This window comes from Polypterus senegalus, chromosome 7, assembly GCF_016835505.1.
Source record: "Polypterus senegalus isolate Bchr_013 chromosome 7, ASM1683550v1, whole genome shotgun sequence".
NCBI classification, from domain to species: domain Eukaryota; kingdom Metazoa; phylum Chordata; class Cladistia; order Polypteriformes; family Polypteridae; genus Polypterus; species Polypterus senegalus.
In genome coordinates, this window is record NC_053160.1 from 124595674 (window position 1) to 124610287 (window position 14614).

The window sequence follows — 14614 nt, forward strand, 5'->3', positions numbered from 1 at the left end:
TTCCCAGTTTGCGAAATCATCTGAATTTTGATTTACTTGCATATTTTTTTTGTAATTTAAATTGTTGGAACCATAAAGGCCCACTATTTAGGCATGCATCGTAAATGCTTCCTTTCTTGACTACTGGTAGAACTTGTCTAAAGTCGCCTCCCAGTATAAAGGTTTTACCTGCAGACGGTTGTTCAGATCCAAAAACGTCACAAAATGTTTTGTTAATTACATTTAATACTGTTTGTGGGATCATTGACACTTCGTCCCAAACAAATATTTAATTCTGTTGCATTTCTTGTTTTATCTTCTTTTTCCATTTCAATGTAACATTTTCGTCTGTGATATTAAAAGGTAAGTTAAACATTTTGTGAGCTGTTTTGCCGTATTGAAGAAGAATTGCTGCTATACCTGCCCACGCTATCGATGTAATGTTTTCGCATAAGTGTTTGCAATAATGGAATAAAATTTATACAAAAATGTTTTTCCTGTTCTGCCCGGTCCATTTATGAAGACAAACCACTGCTTAATTTCTCCAAGAAAACATTTTTTTCTGGCCACTGTGGATTGCACGTCATTGTAATAAATAAATCTGGCTGACCAATAGTTCTGGATATTGCCATTGCATCATGATATCTGTTGCAATGCTCTTGGACTACCTTGATATGATGATGGTAATATTACTGCTTTTCCTATTTTGAATTTGTCTGAACTATTGATATTTGAATTTTGAACGTGATCAAAGAGACCTTGCATATGTTCTGTTCTAAGTTTTGCTTCATACGATTTAATAAAGAAGAGATGATTAGCTTCGAATTTTAGATACACATTAATAATGTAATGTTGTGATAGACATTGAGATGACAGAAGTGGGTTAAATATATTGGAACGTATCGTTAATTTTGACCCGAAACATTGTGTGGGTTTTATTAGTTTTTCTGAATTTGCGTGTTTCATATAGTATGATCATCCTGTTTCACCATCGGGGAAAAGCAAAGGAAAGAGTAAAGGACTTGAGTGTGGCAATTTATTTGACAGAAATGACAAATCATGCTTTGCTTTTGGATATACATGAATATCTACTGTACTCTGTCTTTGATATCTCCGTCTTTCGAAAATATTATCGCTGACAATTCGTCACATGTTGGTTTATTATAAATTCGACTGTGATCTTTTGAATTTCATATAGAAATCCAAGAAAAATTCTTTGCCCGTGATTTGCAAATAAATTTTATGTAAAGTGCGATACTTTTAAATGTATGGATTTGTCTCCATTATTGCTTGTATAATTTCTAATATGTCCGATCATTTAACTCTTTCGACTCTAGTTGCCTCGCTTCTTCGTGATCATAAATGCACACCTGACCAAATTGTGGTTTCTTCGAAATTAAACTTGTCATAGCTTTAACTGTTGTGGGACCACAGATTCTCATAGCGTCCATTATTGTGTAAATCTACGTTTTGAGCATTGAATGATGCGAAAGTAAACAGATTATTGTAGACTCGGATATTTTGCATTTGCATTTGGATTTCACTTTCAACAACAATAAATCTTTTAATTCTCACGGATATGCCTCTTCGTTGGGAAGAAACACTACTTTTCCCTGATGGCAACACAAATTAGACAATCTACAAGTCTCCGACTTAAACTTTAAAACCTTACAATATCTACATACTTCAGACATATCGCCTATGTGCATATATTCAATCTCTATTCGCTGTGCTGTTATTTCACTGAGTATTACTTTCCATTTGTTAGCGCTAATGCAAACTTTACCATCATTTTTTTGATACTTTCAAATTTTACTACTTTCATAATCTCTAACCTGCTCTGCATGAGTTTTGTGTCAATGTTTTTTGAACCTCTTTACGATGTTCTACTTTGTCTTCTACTCTTTGTCTTTTATTTCTGACCTCGCTTGGACCTGCTAGGTTTTCATTTCCACCTGGTCCGGGATCATTATTACTTTCTGTTATTTCACCAAGTAATAATTTCCGTTTGTTATTGCTAATACGATCTTTACTGTCTTTTTTTTTTTGATACTTTCAAATTTTACTACTTTCATATTGTTTAACTTGCTCTGCATGTGTATTGCGCCATTTTTTTTTTTGAGCCTTTTGAATTCCACTTCTTTCATAATCTCTAACCTGCTCTGCATGTGTATCGCCCCAACATTTTTGAACATCTTTATGAAGTTCTACTTTGTCTTTTATTTCTGACCCTAATTGGACCTGCAAGGTTTTCAGTTCCACTTGGTTTGGGCTGATTATTACTTTCCTTATTTTCAGAATTTGCACATAGATTATTATTATTCTTTTTTGCATTCTTTTCTCTCCATCGCTTTTGGGTCTCTTTTCCACACACTGCTCTTTCTTTTTCACTTAGTCATTGACGTGTCATCTAGAATGTATAAAATTATTGTCCTGATAAAATTTATAAGAGCAGAGAGTACAGGAGGTGTGTCTGGCAAAAGCATTCACACAACTGAGAGGTTAGATGATGGTGGTCTTGTTTGAAAATGGTTGTAAGTAGGGCGTGACGTGAAATAATCTAATGGCAAAAGTCACCACCTCGCGAGACTTCATTCCAAAGGTTGTAAATATGATGTGACTTGTAAGAATCTCGTGTTAAAAGTCTCCGTCTCGTGGGACTTCATTCCAAAAAGTCTCTTCAAAAAGTCACGTCTCATCCCAAGATTTTTTTTATTATAATAGATTTTTTATTTTAATCTAGCATAGTGATTGTAAACCTGAAAGTCACAGAAAACAATGTTCATGAAACATTTAGAAAAATCTTTAAAAATACGAGTAAGTCATTGTTTCACAATATTATGTTATCGGTGTTCATAGGTTTTAATTATGAAGCTTCAGCAAACAGCATACTGTTTTTTCTGATTTGAATAGACACAATAATACAACAAACATCACCAAATAATCAGACACCTCCCACAAACAAAAGTGGTTTCATTGAAGATACACTTGTACAGAAATAGGGTAGTAATAGGAAAAGGGAAGAGAACCACTAATTTAGTTAATATAAGCCAAAACAAATTGTTACACAGGAATTCAAATAAACTCAGGAATTAGCCTCTGATTAAGCATATAGTTGAAACAAAGCAGACATAGAAGATTCCTGGCACAAATTATTGGTAAGGAGTGGAATTAAACTAATAATTTGTGATTCCTCAAGTATAAAAAGCTCAATACTGGTATCCTTTGAAACTCCCTTTGGTGTGAGACTTTTTATATTACTAAGTAGCAAAAATGATTAGATGTTTTAGAAATTCTATAAATGTTCATGAATGCACTGAATATGTTGTCAGAATGTTAACGTGATCTTATTTTCAATAGAAAGTGTATAGGGAAATCATTTTAAAAGACTTGATGACCTTTAGATTGTCAGCAGTCCCCTAGCTAAATTAATTTCATGGATTAAGTAAACGAGTCTTCCCTTTTGCAAATGACTGTTTGTCCAGTGTGTATATTGTATGCATAACGTTGCCAGGTGCCTGTGCTTTCTTCTGCTCCCTCCAGCTGCTGTGACGGAAGCGTTTTGCATCATTCACCATTTCTTCTTTATTCTGTAATGACCAGAAATAAGTATGTACTCTGCAGCCAATCCACCTCCTGGAAGAAGATATGTACATTCACATATACTGAATATATATTTATACACACACACATACATACATACTGTACATACACACACACACACACACACACATATATATATATATATATATACACACATACATATACATTCTCAAACCTGCTTAATTCAAGCCATAATCTACTGGAAAAGAATGTTCTAAAAACTATATCAAGATCTTTAAATATTGTGGCCTGCACGTCTAGTCTCCAAAGTACTTGTCTTTCTTTAATTAAACACAATTGATTCAACTCACTTCACCAGCTGTGAACTGCCACTATGTGCCCCACATAAATTGACACTTCCCAAACAATAGGATGCTAAAACTCATAATAAATAAATGTTCAGAAGGGCCTTATAGTAACTTTAACTTATACATTTTAGCAAAGAATTAGTAACTGAAGATCCATCCGTCAATACATTTTCTAAGTCTATTTGTTTCATTCTGGAAGTATGGTGTGCAAGGAAGGAATCAAATATCGAATAGAGGCCAGTCCATCACACATGTATATTTTGGTCCAATTTGGAGTCACCTTATTCAAGTGTCTTTAAGAGAGAAGTTTAAAAAAAACAAAAACAAAGTCAAATGTTAAACATTGTCATGACAAGTAGCCTCTGTTTGGTGTGTCACAATGTTACCTAAACACTGTAAGTTGTTGAGTTAGTCAATCAGATGACGTAGATCACATTAAAGCAGAAGTTGTTTATCTTCAGATATTTTGTCATTTATTTATTTTCAACACTGTTCAAGCACAAACAACTTCAGCACAACACTCAATAACACACTGATGGTAATGGATAGCTTTCTTTGGAAAAAATTAACTAACAAAACTGTAGCAGTAATGCCATATAATGTATCTTCAGTGACAACCACATTGTTGGATGGTGCAGCTTCCATTTTTATTGTACTTTATTCTTGAGAGCTAAGACTGCAATAATATTTAAGCATACTTTATAGCTCTATTCATATGGCCCTCAGTGACAGAAATGTAGAAGCAGATCTAGCCAAAATGATAAAACCAGTATATCTTTGATCTACAGTACTTTATAAAGTTAAACTTTCACTTAAAAGTACTTAGTATTGCAGCACTAATGTATGTCACAACTGCAATTTTATTTACAATCAAACGTTTCTTGTTACTAGCTATAAGTAAATATAATTGCTAAACAAGTTAGAAACTGAATTAAAAGTTAACATTCTGAAGACATCTGAGGCAGTGGAATTAGCTTCTTAGGTGGTAAAGGTGCAGGTAGATGAGATCGGACAGAGAAATTTTCCACAAGACAAAAAAGCTATTCAGTTCTGAAGCTCCCAAGTGTCAAGTTGGTGAAGTTTGAAGACCTGGTAGAATCCAACTTGTATGTGTAAATGCAGCAGTGTTTTTCATCCTCACATGATTAGAGTCCAGGTAAGATAAAATCTGCAGGTCAGTCATATCTTGACATAATGTGCCTTCAGTCTGGTACAACTTTATGATGGGATCAAGCACTGTGGTGGAAAAGGCCGGCAGCAATATAGTGCAGACCCAATGGTGACGACAAGTTTTATCTGGTTGTAATGTGTCACTGATGCCCATTGCAAGCATTTCACTTTAACTTATTTTATTATTCCTTTCAATCAAAAATGTTTTCCACTCTATAAAAGTAATTTTCTAAAGTCGAAGGATTTAATCTGAAAATAACAAAAAGTGATTTATTTACTGACAGTACATTGAAGATGATATGGAAATTTTAGTGACTACCTCATGGTTTAAGCAGCTTTATTTTATTCAGAATTTGCAACTGTATGTTGGAGTAACCATTGTAGACTGCAAAGTAGCAAATTACTCAAGTTTTTTTTTTTTGAGGATAAGGTCTTCCCACACTAATGGCCAAATATTTCCTCAAAATTAACAAGCTGCTTGATCTGTTCTGTCTGCATCGAGTGTCTACGCATTAGGATTTTCTTTACTTTGAGATCTTTTGGGAAGCTGGGAGCAGATGGAACTAAATGCTTAGAGGAGCAGTTGTTGATGCTGCTGTGCTTGGTGTTGTTAATACCAATGTCTGGAATAGGTGGGTGGGGTTTCAGAGGTGGTAAGTAGCCTGGTCGAGTGTGAGAAATGGGATCCAAAATTAAAGCCCCCGAACCCCTGCGTTCCATCAGCCCATGAGGCCTCCTGCCTACTGATGTGACTGATGTGCTCTCCAAAGACTCTCTGGAAGCAGAAAGGAGAGAAGAATATGTGGAAAGCATTTTTTTTTTCTCTAAATGCCCTTTAATATCATCATTTGCAGTATAAAGGGGTAGCTGGGAGTCGGAACTGTAATGATCTACCCCAACGTTCTGCCGATGTACAATATTTCTTAAACTTGTCATTCCCAGAATGTGAACAGAATTGGAGTCTTGATCAACTGGGATGGTACCACTATTTTGGTTAATGTCAGTATGTGACAAATGTGAGTAAATTTCATCATATGACATTTTTCTGAATGTTCCACTGCCTGGGTTTTGGTCTAAAGTTTTCAACAAGTTACAAGTGTCCTTCACATCAATGCTCTGGTGCCGAGTGACCTGTTGCTTTTGTAATGATAAGCCACCTATATCATGAGAGAGCTCATCCTCAGAGCCATTGTCTTGGGGGTCTTCACTTAAGGGTGCAGCTTTATTTGCTTGCAGGAGCGACTGAGGGACTTTCAGCCAAGGCTCAGAGTGAAGGCGTTGAAGATGGAGGATTCTTGCCACGCCTTGAGAAAGTTTTGGCTTTCTGGTAGGAGAACCAGGTTGAGAAGAACCTTTTCCACTGCAGTGGGGTCCCTGTTCTTTGAAACTGAACATGCAATTCTCTTGGTTAGCAGAAGCTATTGAGGAAGAAGTAGTTTTCAACTCAATCTCAGAAGGGGACATGCAGGGTAGAAGAGAGTGCCTGTCCTCCATGTCTGAAAGTGGGGGTACATTCAAGTACTGCTTGGTTGTCTGTTTTCCTGATGGTGACTTGTCCTTGGTGATGATGATGACTTCCTTTCCTCTTGCTTTGCAGGCATCTAGTAAAATTCTAAGTGTTTCTTTGTCATCAGAGTTCACCGCATAGACAAGAGCAGAGCAATGTGAATGGTCTTCCAAACTGGGATCAGCTCCACTCTTTAAAAGCAAAGAAACCACAGCAACACCAGCCCTTTCTAGGCACGCATGCATCAGTGCAGTCTTACCAGACTTGTCTTGAATGTTAGGGTCAGCATTATTTTCTAGGAGGTACTTTATCATTTTCACCTTGCTGACACTTTGCTGGTCCACATGCTTTGTCTTGCAGGCAATCATCAAAGGTGTCTCACCTCTCTCATTGCTCTCATTAATGTAAGCACCTCCTTCCAGCAGAAGCCTAGTAAGACGTAGTCTGCTCAGGTAAACAGCTTTCAGCAGGGAATTCCCATCTGTTCGTACCTCCAAGGCCTCCTCCATTGTAAACAGGTATCTTAATTTGATGCCATTAGTACTACAAAAAACACCTACAAAGAGAAAATAATAGTTTTACTCATAATATTACCACCTGTGACAGTACCTTCAGATATGATCAAAATTAAAACTCTTTACACCCTGTTCTTTTTAACCTAATATGATGTAGGCAGCAATGAAATTTAAGCAGTGTTCAACATGACATTGTAGCCTGTGTATTCAATAAAATTCTTTCACATACAATAGATTTCTACTTTTGATAAATATTATTATGTTGCACTGCTTGCTTTGCATTGTTATATATCATACATTATACACTCTTGCTTTTAGCTTTCACTAAGCTATATCATTCTATGAGAAACATATTTTATGGGCTCTGCTGGAGAAATAGTAAGTAAGTTCTTTATTTCCAGAGATTTCTAGTAGAAGTGGGAGGAGTTCCTATTAAACCACCAATTGGTTTCCTGCACCAAAACAATATTATGTTAAAGGTGTGAAAAGGGTACCATATCCTGGCACTAGACAACTTTGCAACTGCCGAACCCCAGACACACAAGAGCACAACTGCTGACCTGCCCACCCCTGGGATGTTTGAACTTCATCTCTCCCTAATATTATACCCTCCAAACCTCTGCATAATATGAGAGATTAGGTCAACGACTTGGAGCACTGAGAGCTCCTCGGCTAATAGAGATAAAGAAAGAAAGAGAGACAGAGAGAGCATTCTAACTGCTGCCGCTGAATTCATCCCACCAAATTAAAATGAAGTGAATGTATATACAGTGGGTACGGAAAGTATTCAGACCCCCTTCAATTTTTCACTCTTTGTTATATTGCAGCCATTTGCTAAAATCATTTAAATTAATTTTTTTCCTCATTAATGTACACATTGCACCCCATATTGACAGACAAAAAAAAATAATTTTTGAAATTGTTGCAGATTTATTAAAAAAGAAAAACTGAAATATCACATGGTCCTAAGTATTCAGACCCTTTGCTGTGACACTCATATATTTAACTCGGGTGCTTTCCATTTCTTCTGATCATCCTTGAGATCACCTTCATTTGAGTCCAGCTGTGTTTGATTATACTGATTGGACTTGATTAGGAAAGCCACACACCTGTCTATATAAGACCTTACAGCTCACAATGCATGTCAGAGCAAATGAGAATCATGAGGTCAAAGGAACTGCCTGAAGAGCTCAGAGACAGAATTGTGGCAAGGCACAGATCTGGCCAAGGTTACAAAAAAATTTCAGCTGCACTTAAGGTTCCCAAGAGCACAGTGCCCTCCATAATCCTTAAATGGAAGACGTTTGGGACGACCAGAACCCTTCCTAGAGCAGGTCGTCCGGCCAAGCTGAGCTACCGAGGGAGAAGAAACTTTTGGTGAGAGAGGTAAAGAAGAACCCAAAGATCACTTTGGCTGAGCTCCAGAGATGCAGTCAGGAGATGGGAGAAAGTTGTAGAAAGTCAACCATCACTGCAGCCCTCCACCAATCAGGGCTTTATGGCATAGTGGCCTGTCGGAAGCTTGTCCTCAGTGCAAGACACATGACAGCACGCATGGAGTTTACTAAAAGACACCTGAAGGACTCTGAGATGGTGAGAAATAAGATTCTCTGGTCTGATGAGACCAAGATAGAACTTTTTGGCCTTAATTCTAAGCGGTATGTGTGGAGACAACCAGGCACTGCTCATCACTTGTCCAATACAGTCCCCACAGTGAAGCAAGGCGGTGGCAGCATCCTGCTGTGGAGGTGTTTTTCAGCTGCAGGGACAGGATGACTGGTTGAAATCGAGGGAAAGATGAATGCGGCCAAGTACAGGGATATCCTGGGCAAAAACCTTCTCCAGAGTGCTAAGGACCTCAGACTGGGCCAAAGGTTTACCTTCCAACAAGACAATGACCCTAAGCACATAGCTAAAATAACGAAGGAGTGGCTTCACAACAACTCTGTGACTGTTATTGAATGGCCCAGCCAGAGCCCTGATTTAAACCCAATTGAGCATCGCTGGAGAGACCTTAAAATGGCTGTCCACCAACGTTTACCATCCAACCTGACAGAACTGGAGAGGATCTGCAAGGCGGAATGGCAGAGGATCCCCAAATCCAGCTGTGAAAAACTTGTTGCATCTTTCCCAAGAAGACTCATGGCTGTATTAGCTCAAAAGGGTGCTTCTACTAAATACTGAGCAAAGGGTCTGAATACTTAGGACCATGTGATATTTCAGTTTTTCTTTTTTAATAAATCTGCAACAATTTCAAAAATTCTTTTTTTGTCTGTCAATATGGGGTGCTGTGTGTACATTAATGAGGGAAAAAATTAATTTAAATGATTTTAGCAAATGGCTGCAATATAACAAAGAGTGAAAAATTGAAGGGGGTCTGAATACTTTCCGTACCCACTGTAAGTAAAATATAAAATCACTGTTTGTGTCATGATTTGGTTTTTGTGATCATTATGGTTACTTTTTCACAGTTGTGGCTTTAAGGAGGATATTCCGTTCCACACCACATTTGTCAAAAGTGAACCTGGTCTATTTGTGGAGGAAATCACTCTCTGCTAGTCACACATACAGTTTTTAACGCACTTAATCCATTTCAGGGTTGCAGCGGGCCAAAGCTTATCCCAATACTGTCATACCAAGTACAAGGTAAGGAGCAAATTCTAACACTCCGTCCAGTTTCAAGTCACCTGCATATTAAAAAGTTCAGTCGAACATGCCTGAGGTCCAACAGAAGAAGTGTATTTTTTAAATGGCACAGACTGTCAATACCTTTTGTTTAGGAGTTGGAAATACAACAGACTGGGATATGAGGAGAGGCAATACATAGAATTTGCTGTATACCTCAAGTCACGTCATAAGGACTGAACCAAAATCAAAGTATATTAAAAATGTAAGTGCCAGAGTGGTGCCATAGGGGAACCTTTTTTGGTTTCCCAAAGGACCCTTCTGCATGAAGGTTCCAGAAAGAGCCTTTATTTATTTAGACCTGTAACCAGCTCTATAGTGTAAATAGCCATGGCAAGATTATAGCAAATTTGTGAAATACTAATGGGTCATGATTTTAAAAGGACTCTGGCTGCCTACATGCAGTAATAATGCAGGCTAAGTCCAAGTTTTCTTAATCAGTTAGTGTCATGCAACCTACCATACATTAAACATTTCATGTATTTTCTACATATTAGGAAGTTTTTCAAAGCACAAAGAATTTACTTCATATGCAAAGAACCCTTCCCAGAATAAAATGGTGCTATGTCAAGCAAAGGTTCAACAGGGAAGCACACAACCCTGTAAAGAACTATAAAGTTCCACTTAAGAGTAAAAGAATAAAAAAACAACCACATTTTCTTTTCCTTCAATGTTTCTTTTTTTGGTTGTTGTTAGATTGGTTGTCGCTAAACAACAAGAAATAAAAATTACTGTACATCACAACAAAGTGTAGTCAGAAATGAAATTCTAATGTGTTAGCGGCCATGATGTTATTGAAACAGTCAAATGAACCCCCCACATGTTCTTGACAAATAACTTTGGGGATTTCAGAGGAAATCCCAGACCCCAGCAGGAAAGCTCACACAGACATGGGGATCAAACTCCACACACATAACAACGAAGCCAGGATGCTACATCTTTGAAGGAGTAGCATTAACCGCTGCACCATGCGACTATTTAAACTGAAATGCCCAGTAGTCTAGAAAACATGTACTTTCTGTAATCCTGAGCCATGAAAATCAGATGTTTGCTGTGTAACAAAGGCGCTATATAAAGGCGCCTGACCCGACACAGATGGACACGGAGGCACATATAAAATGAACAAAGACCTTTTATTTTTTTCACCTGTGGGGCACGTCTTCCCCGTGAATCCCACAGGCACAACACAGTCCCAAAACAGCACAAAAGACCCACAACACAGTTCTTTCTTCTTTTACCACCACTCCTCCTCAAGCTTAGTCCTCCTCCTCCCAACTCTGGCTCTCGAGTGGTGGTGGCTGGCCCCTTTTACAGCCCACCCGGAAGTGTTCCAGGTGCTTGACCACCTGGTCTCAATTGCACTTCCGGGTGGGGCAGAAGACTCGTCCAGCCGGGCTGTTGAATCCAGGCAGCACCCCCTAGCGGCCACCCCAGCTCCTAACCAGGCTGTGGAGGACTCTATCTCCCATGGAGCCATGCAGGAGGTTGGGGAATCACCGTCGGCCAGGGAGGCTGCCACCAAGTGTCCCGGGGGAGGTATTGAGCTGCCCATGGTTGCTACCCCGGAACATATGCAGCTGGGGCATCCCCACCGGTCATGGGAGCCGGCCGCACATCACAGCTGATAGATCATTTTGAACTGCAGGTTTCATGTTTTTATATAATTGATTGTGTAATGAAAATGTCATTTATTATTTTTGAAAAAAATGGATTAGAAAATTTTTAGATTAAAAAGAGATCCAACTGCACTAGGTATACTTTATTAATCTGTCCATATAAATATTAAATCAAACTGTATTTACATTAAAAAAAGCACTGAGACATCTGCTGAATTTCATTTTATTTGTTTAAACAGATATTCCATGTTTTCTTTCCAAAAAATACTGTCATTTCTGTTTTAATGTTAAAATACAGCTGTAGTATTTCACTGTGTCTTTACAGGCTTTCAAGGATTTATTTTTAGAATTTATTTTTATACTGTTTCTTTTCCCAACACACATTCACAATACGTGTCTACAAGCAGTGTATTGATGATGTTAGCAGAAGTTCAGCAATATAAAATATGGCAATGACACCATGTAGTGTAATGCCACTGTTGGATAAAATTAGTAGTTTGCTTATTATGTTGGCCAATTGCTAGGTTTCCTTTCAGGTTTTTGAGCTTCATCTTTGATTTTTGATTTGTCCTACTACTTTGTTCACTCGTGTATCTTGATTCTTCTATCTCGTTATTATCTCCCAGTCTTTTTCTTTCACTTACAATACTCCCTGGAGATTGTTTCATAACAATGGCAATATTAGCAATAGCAAGTAGGGGAGACCAGGGATACCTGCAACTTGTTCTGTTTCTCCAATCTAAAACAAGGTTCAGATCACATGATTCATTCTGCACATGCTCAGTTTAGTCCTGATTTCACATGTGAGGAAGGCATACCCAGTAGCAGTTGCACACAGATTTATAATTATAAAAAGGATTTTGAGGTAAAAAGTAATTTTAACATCATTCAAACTTGAATCATTTTATTATACAGGATTGTAAATAATGTTTATGCAAATTGCAAGTCCTAATATTGTTGCTGTTAGCTGAAAGGAAAATTTATTTATGGCTACAGGATTTTGGGATAGCTGTAGCAAAGTTACAGAAATTTTACAACCTAGCCCAGGTGAAATTTTATGAAATTGTGATGTTAACATTCCCCCAGCATTGCAGTTTCAACCTTCAAGAACTTTACAGATACACGAAGGTCCACTCAGTAAGATGGTGAACATGGCATGCAATCCCAGGAAGTAAATGAATCTGGGAAAGACTATGACCATATATGATATTCCAGGGATTGTGAAAATAGCACTTCCGGCTGCAGCTTCACTAAGGAATAAACGGTGAATTCCAGTGCAGTGGAATTTGGCCTTATAATCCAGACATATTTGACAAACTGGAGTTTGATCCTTCAAATGTGAAAGATCATACTAACCCAGCTGTCCACCATTGTATTTAGTTATGCAGCTGGTCCCTAGACCCCTTCTAAAGCTGATAAAATTTCAGTCACATCTTTAGTCCATTTGAGGTACAACCTGATCGAAAGCTGGACCATGAAAAAACATTGAGACAGGAAGGTAGAAAAAATAAGCAGCAATAATTACTAATACTCAGGTCAAGATGCCATGTCTGAAGTGCACCAAACACAATCTAACAAAGTAAAATGAAAAATAAGCTTGACAATGAAAGGGCTGAACAAGAAACAAAACAAAAAGAACCTACTACCAAAGAAAACTCTGGGAGAGAAAAAACGGAAGATTAGAAACAATGAGCCACACCACACAGAATCCTCAGACAATGAATAAAAAATGTACGTTGTTTGTATGGAACATGGAACAGGCAAACTGGTCCTAGGTGAGGGATGAGACAAAGAATGGTTCAACACCTCCAATGAAGAATAAAAACTGTGGACAACGTTTTCCCTTGCCCGGACGCGGGTCACCGGGGCCCCCCTCTGGAGCCAGGCCTGGGGGTGGGGCTCGATGGCGAGCGCCTGGTGGCTGGGCCTGCACCCATGGGGCTCGGCCGGGCACAGCCCGAAGAGGTAACGTGGGTCCTCCTTCCCATGGGCTCACCACCTATGGGAGGGGCCAAGGAGGTCGGGTGCAGTGCGAGTTGGGTGGTGGCCAGAGGCGGGGACCTTGGTGGTCTGATCCTCGGCTACAGAAACTGGCTCTTGGAACGTGGAATGTCACCTCTGAAGGGAAGGAGTTTGAGCTAGTGCGCGAGGTTGAGAGGTTCCGGCTAGATATAGTCGGACTCACCTCGACGCACAGCTTGGACTCTGGAGCCAATCTCCTTGAGAGGGGCTGGACTCTCTACCACTCTGGAGTTGCCCCCAGTGAGAGGCCGAGCAGGTGTGGGCATACTTATTGCCCCCCGACTTGGAGCCTGTGCGTTGGGGTTTACCCGTGGATCTAGAGGGTGGCTTCCTCCGCCGGGTGGGGAAGGGTCCTGACTGTTGTTTGTGCGTATGCGCCGAACAGCAGTTTGGAGTATCCACCCTTTTTGGAGTCTCTGGAGGGGTGCTAGAGGGCATACCTTCTGGGATTCCCTCGTTTTGCTGGGAGACTTCAATGCCCACGTGGGCAATGACAGTGAGACCTGGAAGGGCGTGATTGGGAGGAATGGCCCCCCCGATCTGAACCCGAGCGGTGTTTTGTTATTGGACTTCTGTGCTCGCCACGGATTGTCCATAACGAACACCATGTTCAAGCATAAGGGTGTTCATATGTGCACTTGGCACCAGGACACCCTAGGCCTCAGTTCGATGATCGACTTTGTGGTTGTGTCATTGGACTTGCGGCCATATGTCTTGGACACTCGGGTGCTGTCAACTGATAACCACCTGGTGGTGAGTTGGCTTCGATGGTGGGGGAAGATGCCGGTCAGACCTGGTAGGCCCAAATGTGTTGTGAGGGTCTGCTGGGAACGGCTGGCAGAGTCCCCTGTCAGAAGTAGCTTCAACTCCCACCTTCGGCAGAACTTCGACCATGTCCCGAGGGAGGTGGGGGACATTGAGTCCGAATGGGCCATGTTCCGTGCCTCTATTGTTGAGGCGGCTGACTGGAGCTGTGGCCGTAAGGTGGTCAGTGCCTGTCGCGGCGGCAATCCCCAAACCCGCTGGTGGACACCGGCGGTGAGGGATGCCGTCAAGCTGAAGAAGGAGTCCTATAGGACTTTTTTGTCCTGTGGGTCTCTGGAGGCAGCTGATAGGTACCGGTTGCTGAGGCAAAAACTCGGGCATGGGAGGAGTTTGGAGAGGCCATGGAGAACGACTTTCGGACGGCTTCGAGGAGATTCTGGTCCA

General features: G+C 39.9%; 1 protein-coding gene across 1 annotated transcript in view; it reads right to left on the bottom strand.

Moving 5' to 3' along the window:
• Window positions 1-3765: 3765 nt before the first annotated feature.
• Window positions 3766-14614, bottom strand: part of ankrd34bb (ankyrin repeat domain 34Bb) — a 46845-nt gene continuing 35996 nt past the window's right edge. The window contains exon 2 of the mRNA XM_039759256.1: window positions 3766-7123. Coding sequence (XP_039615190.1) covers window positions 5502-7076 — 1575 coding nt within the window. The 5' untranslated portion in view covers window positions 7077-7123 and the 3' untranslated portion in view covers window positions 3766-5501. The remainder of the gene's footprint in view (window positions 7124-14614) is intronic.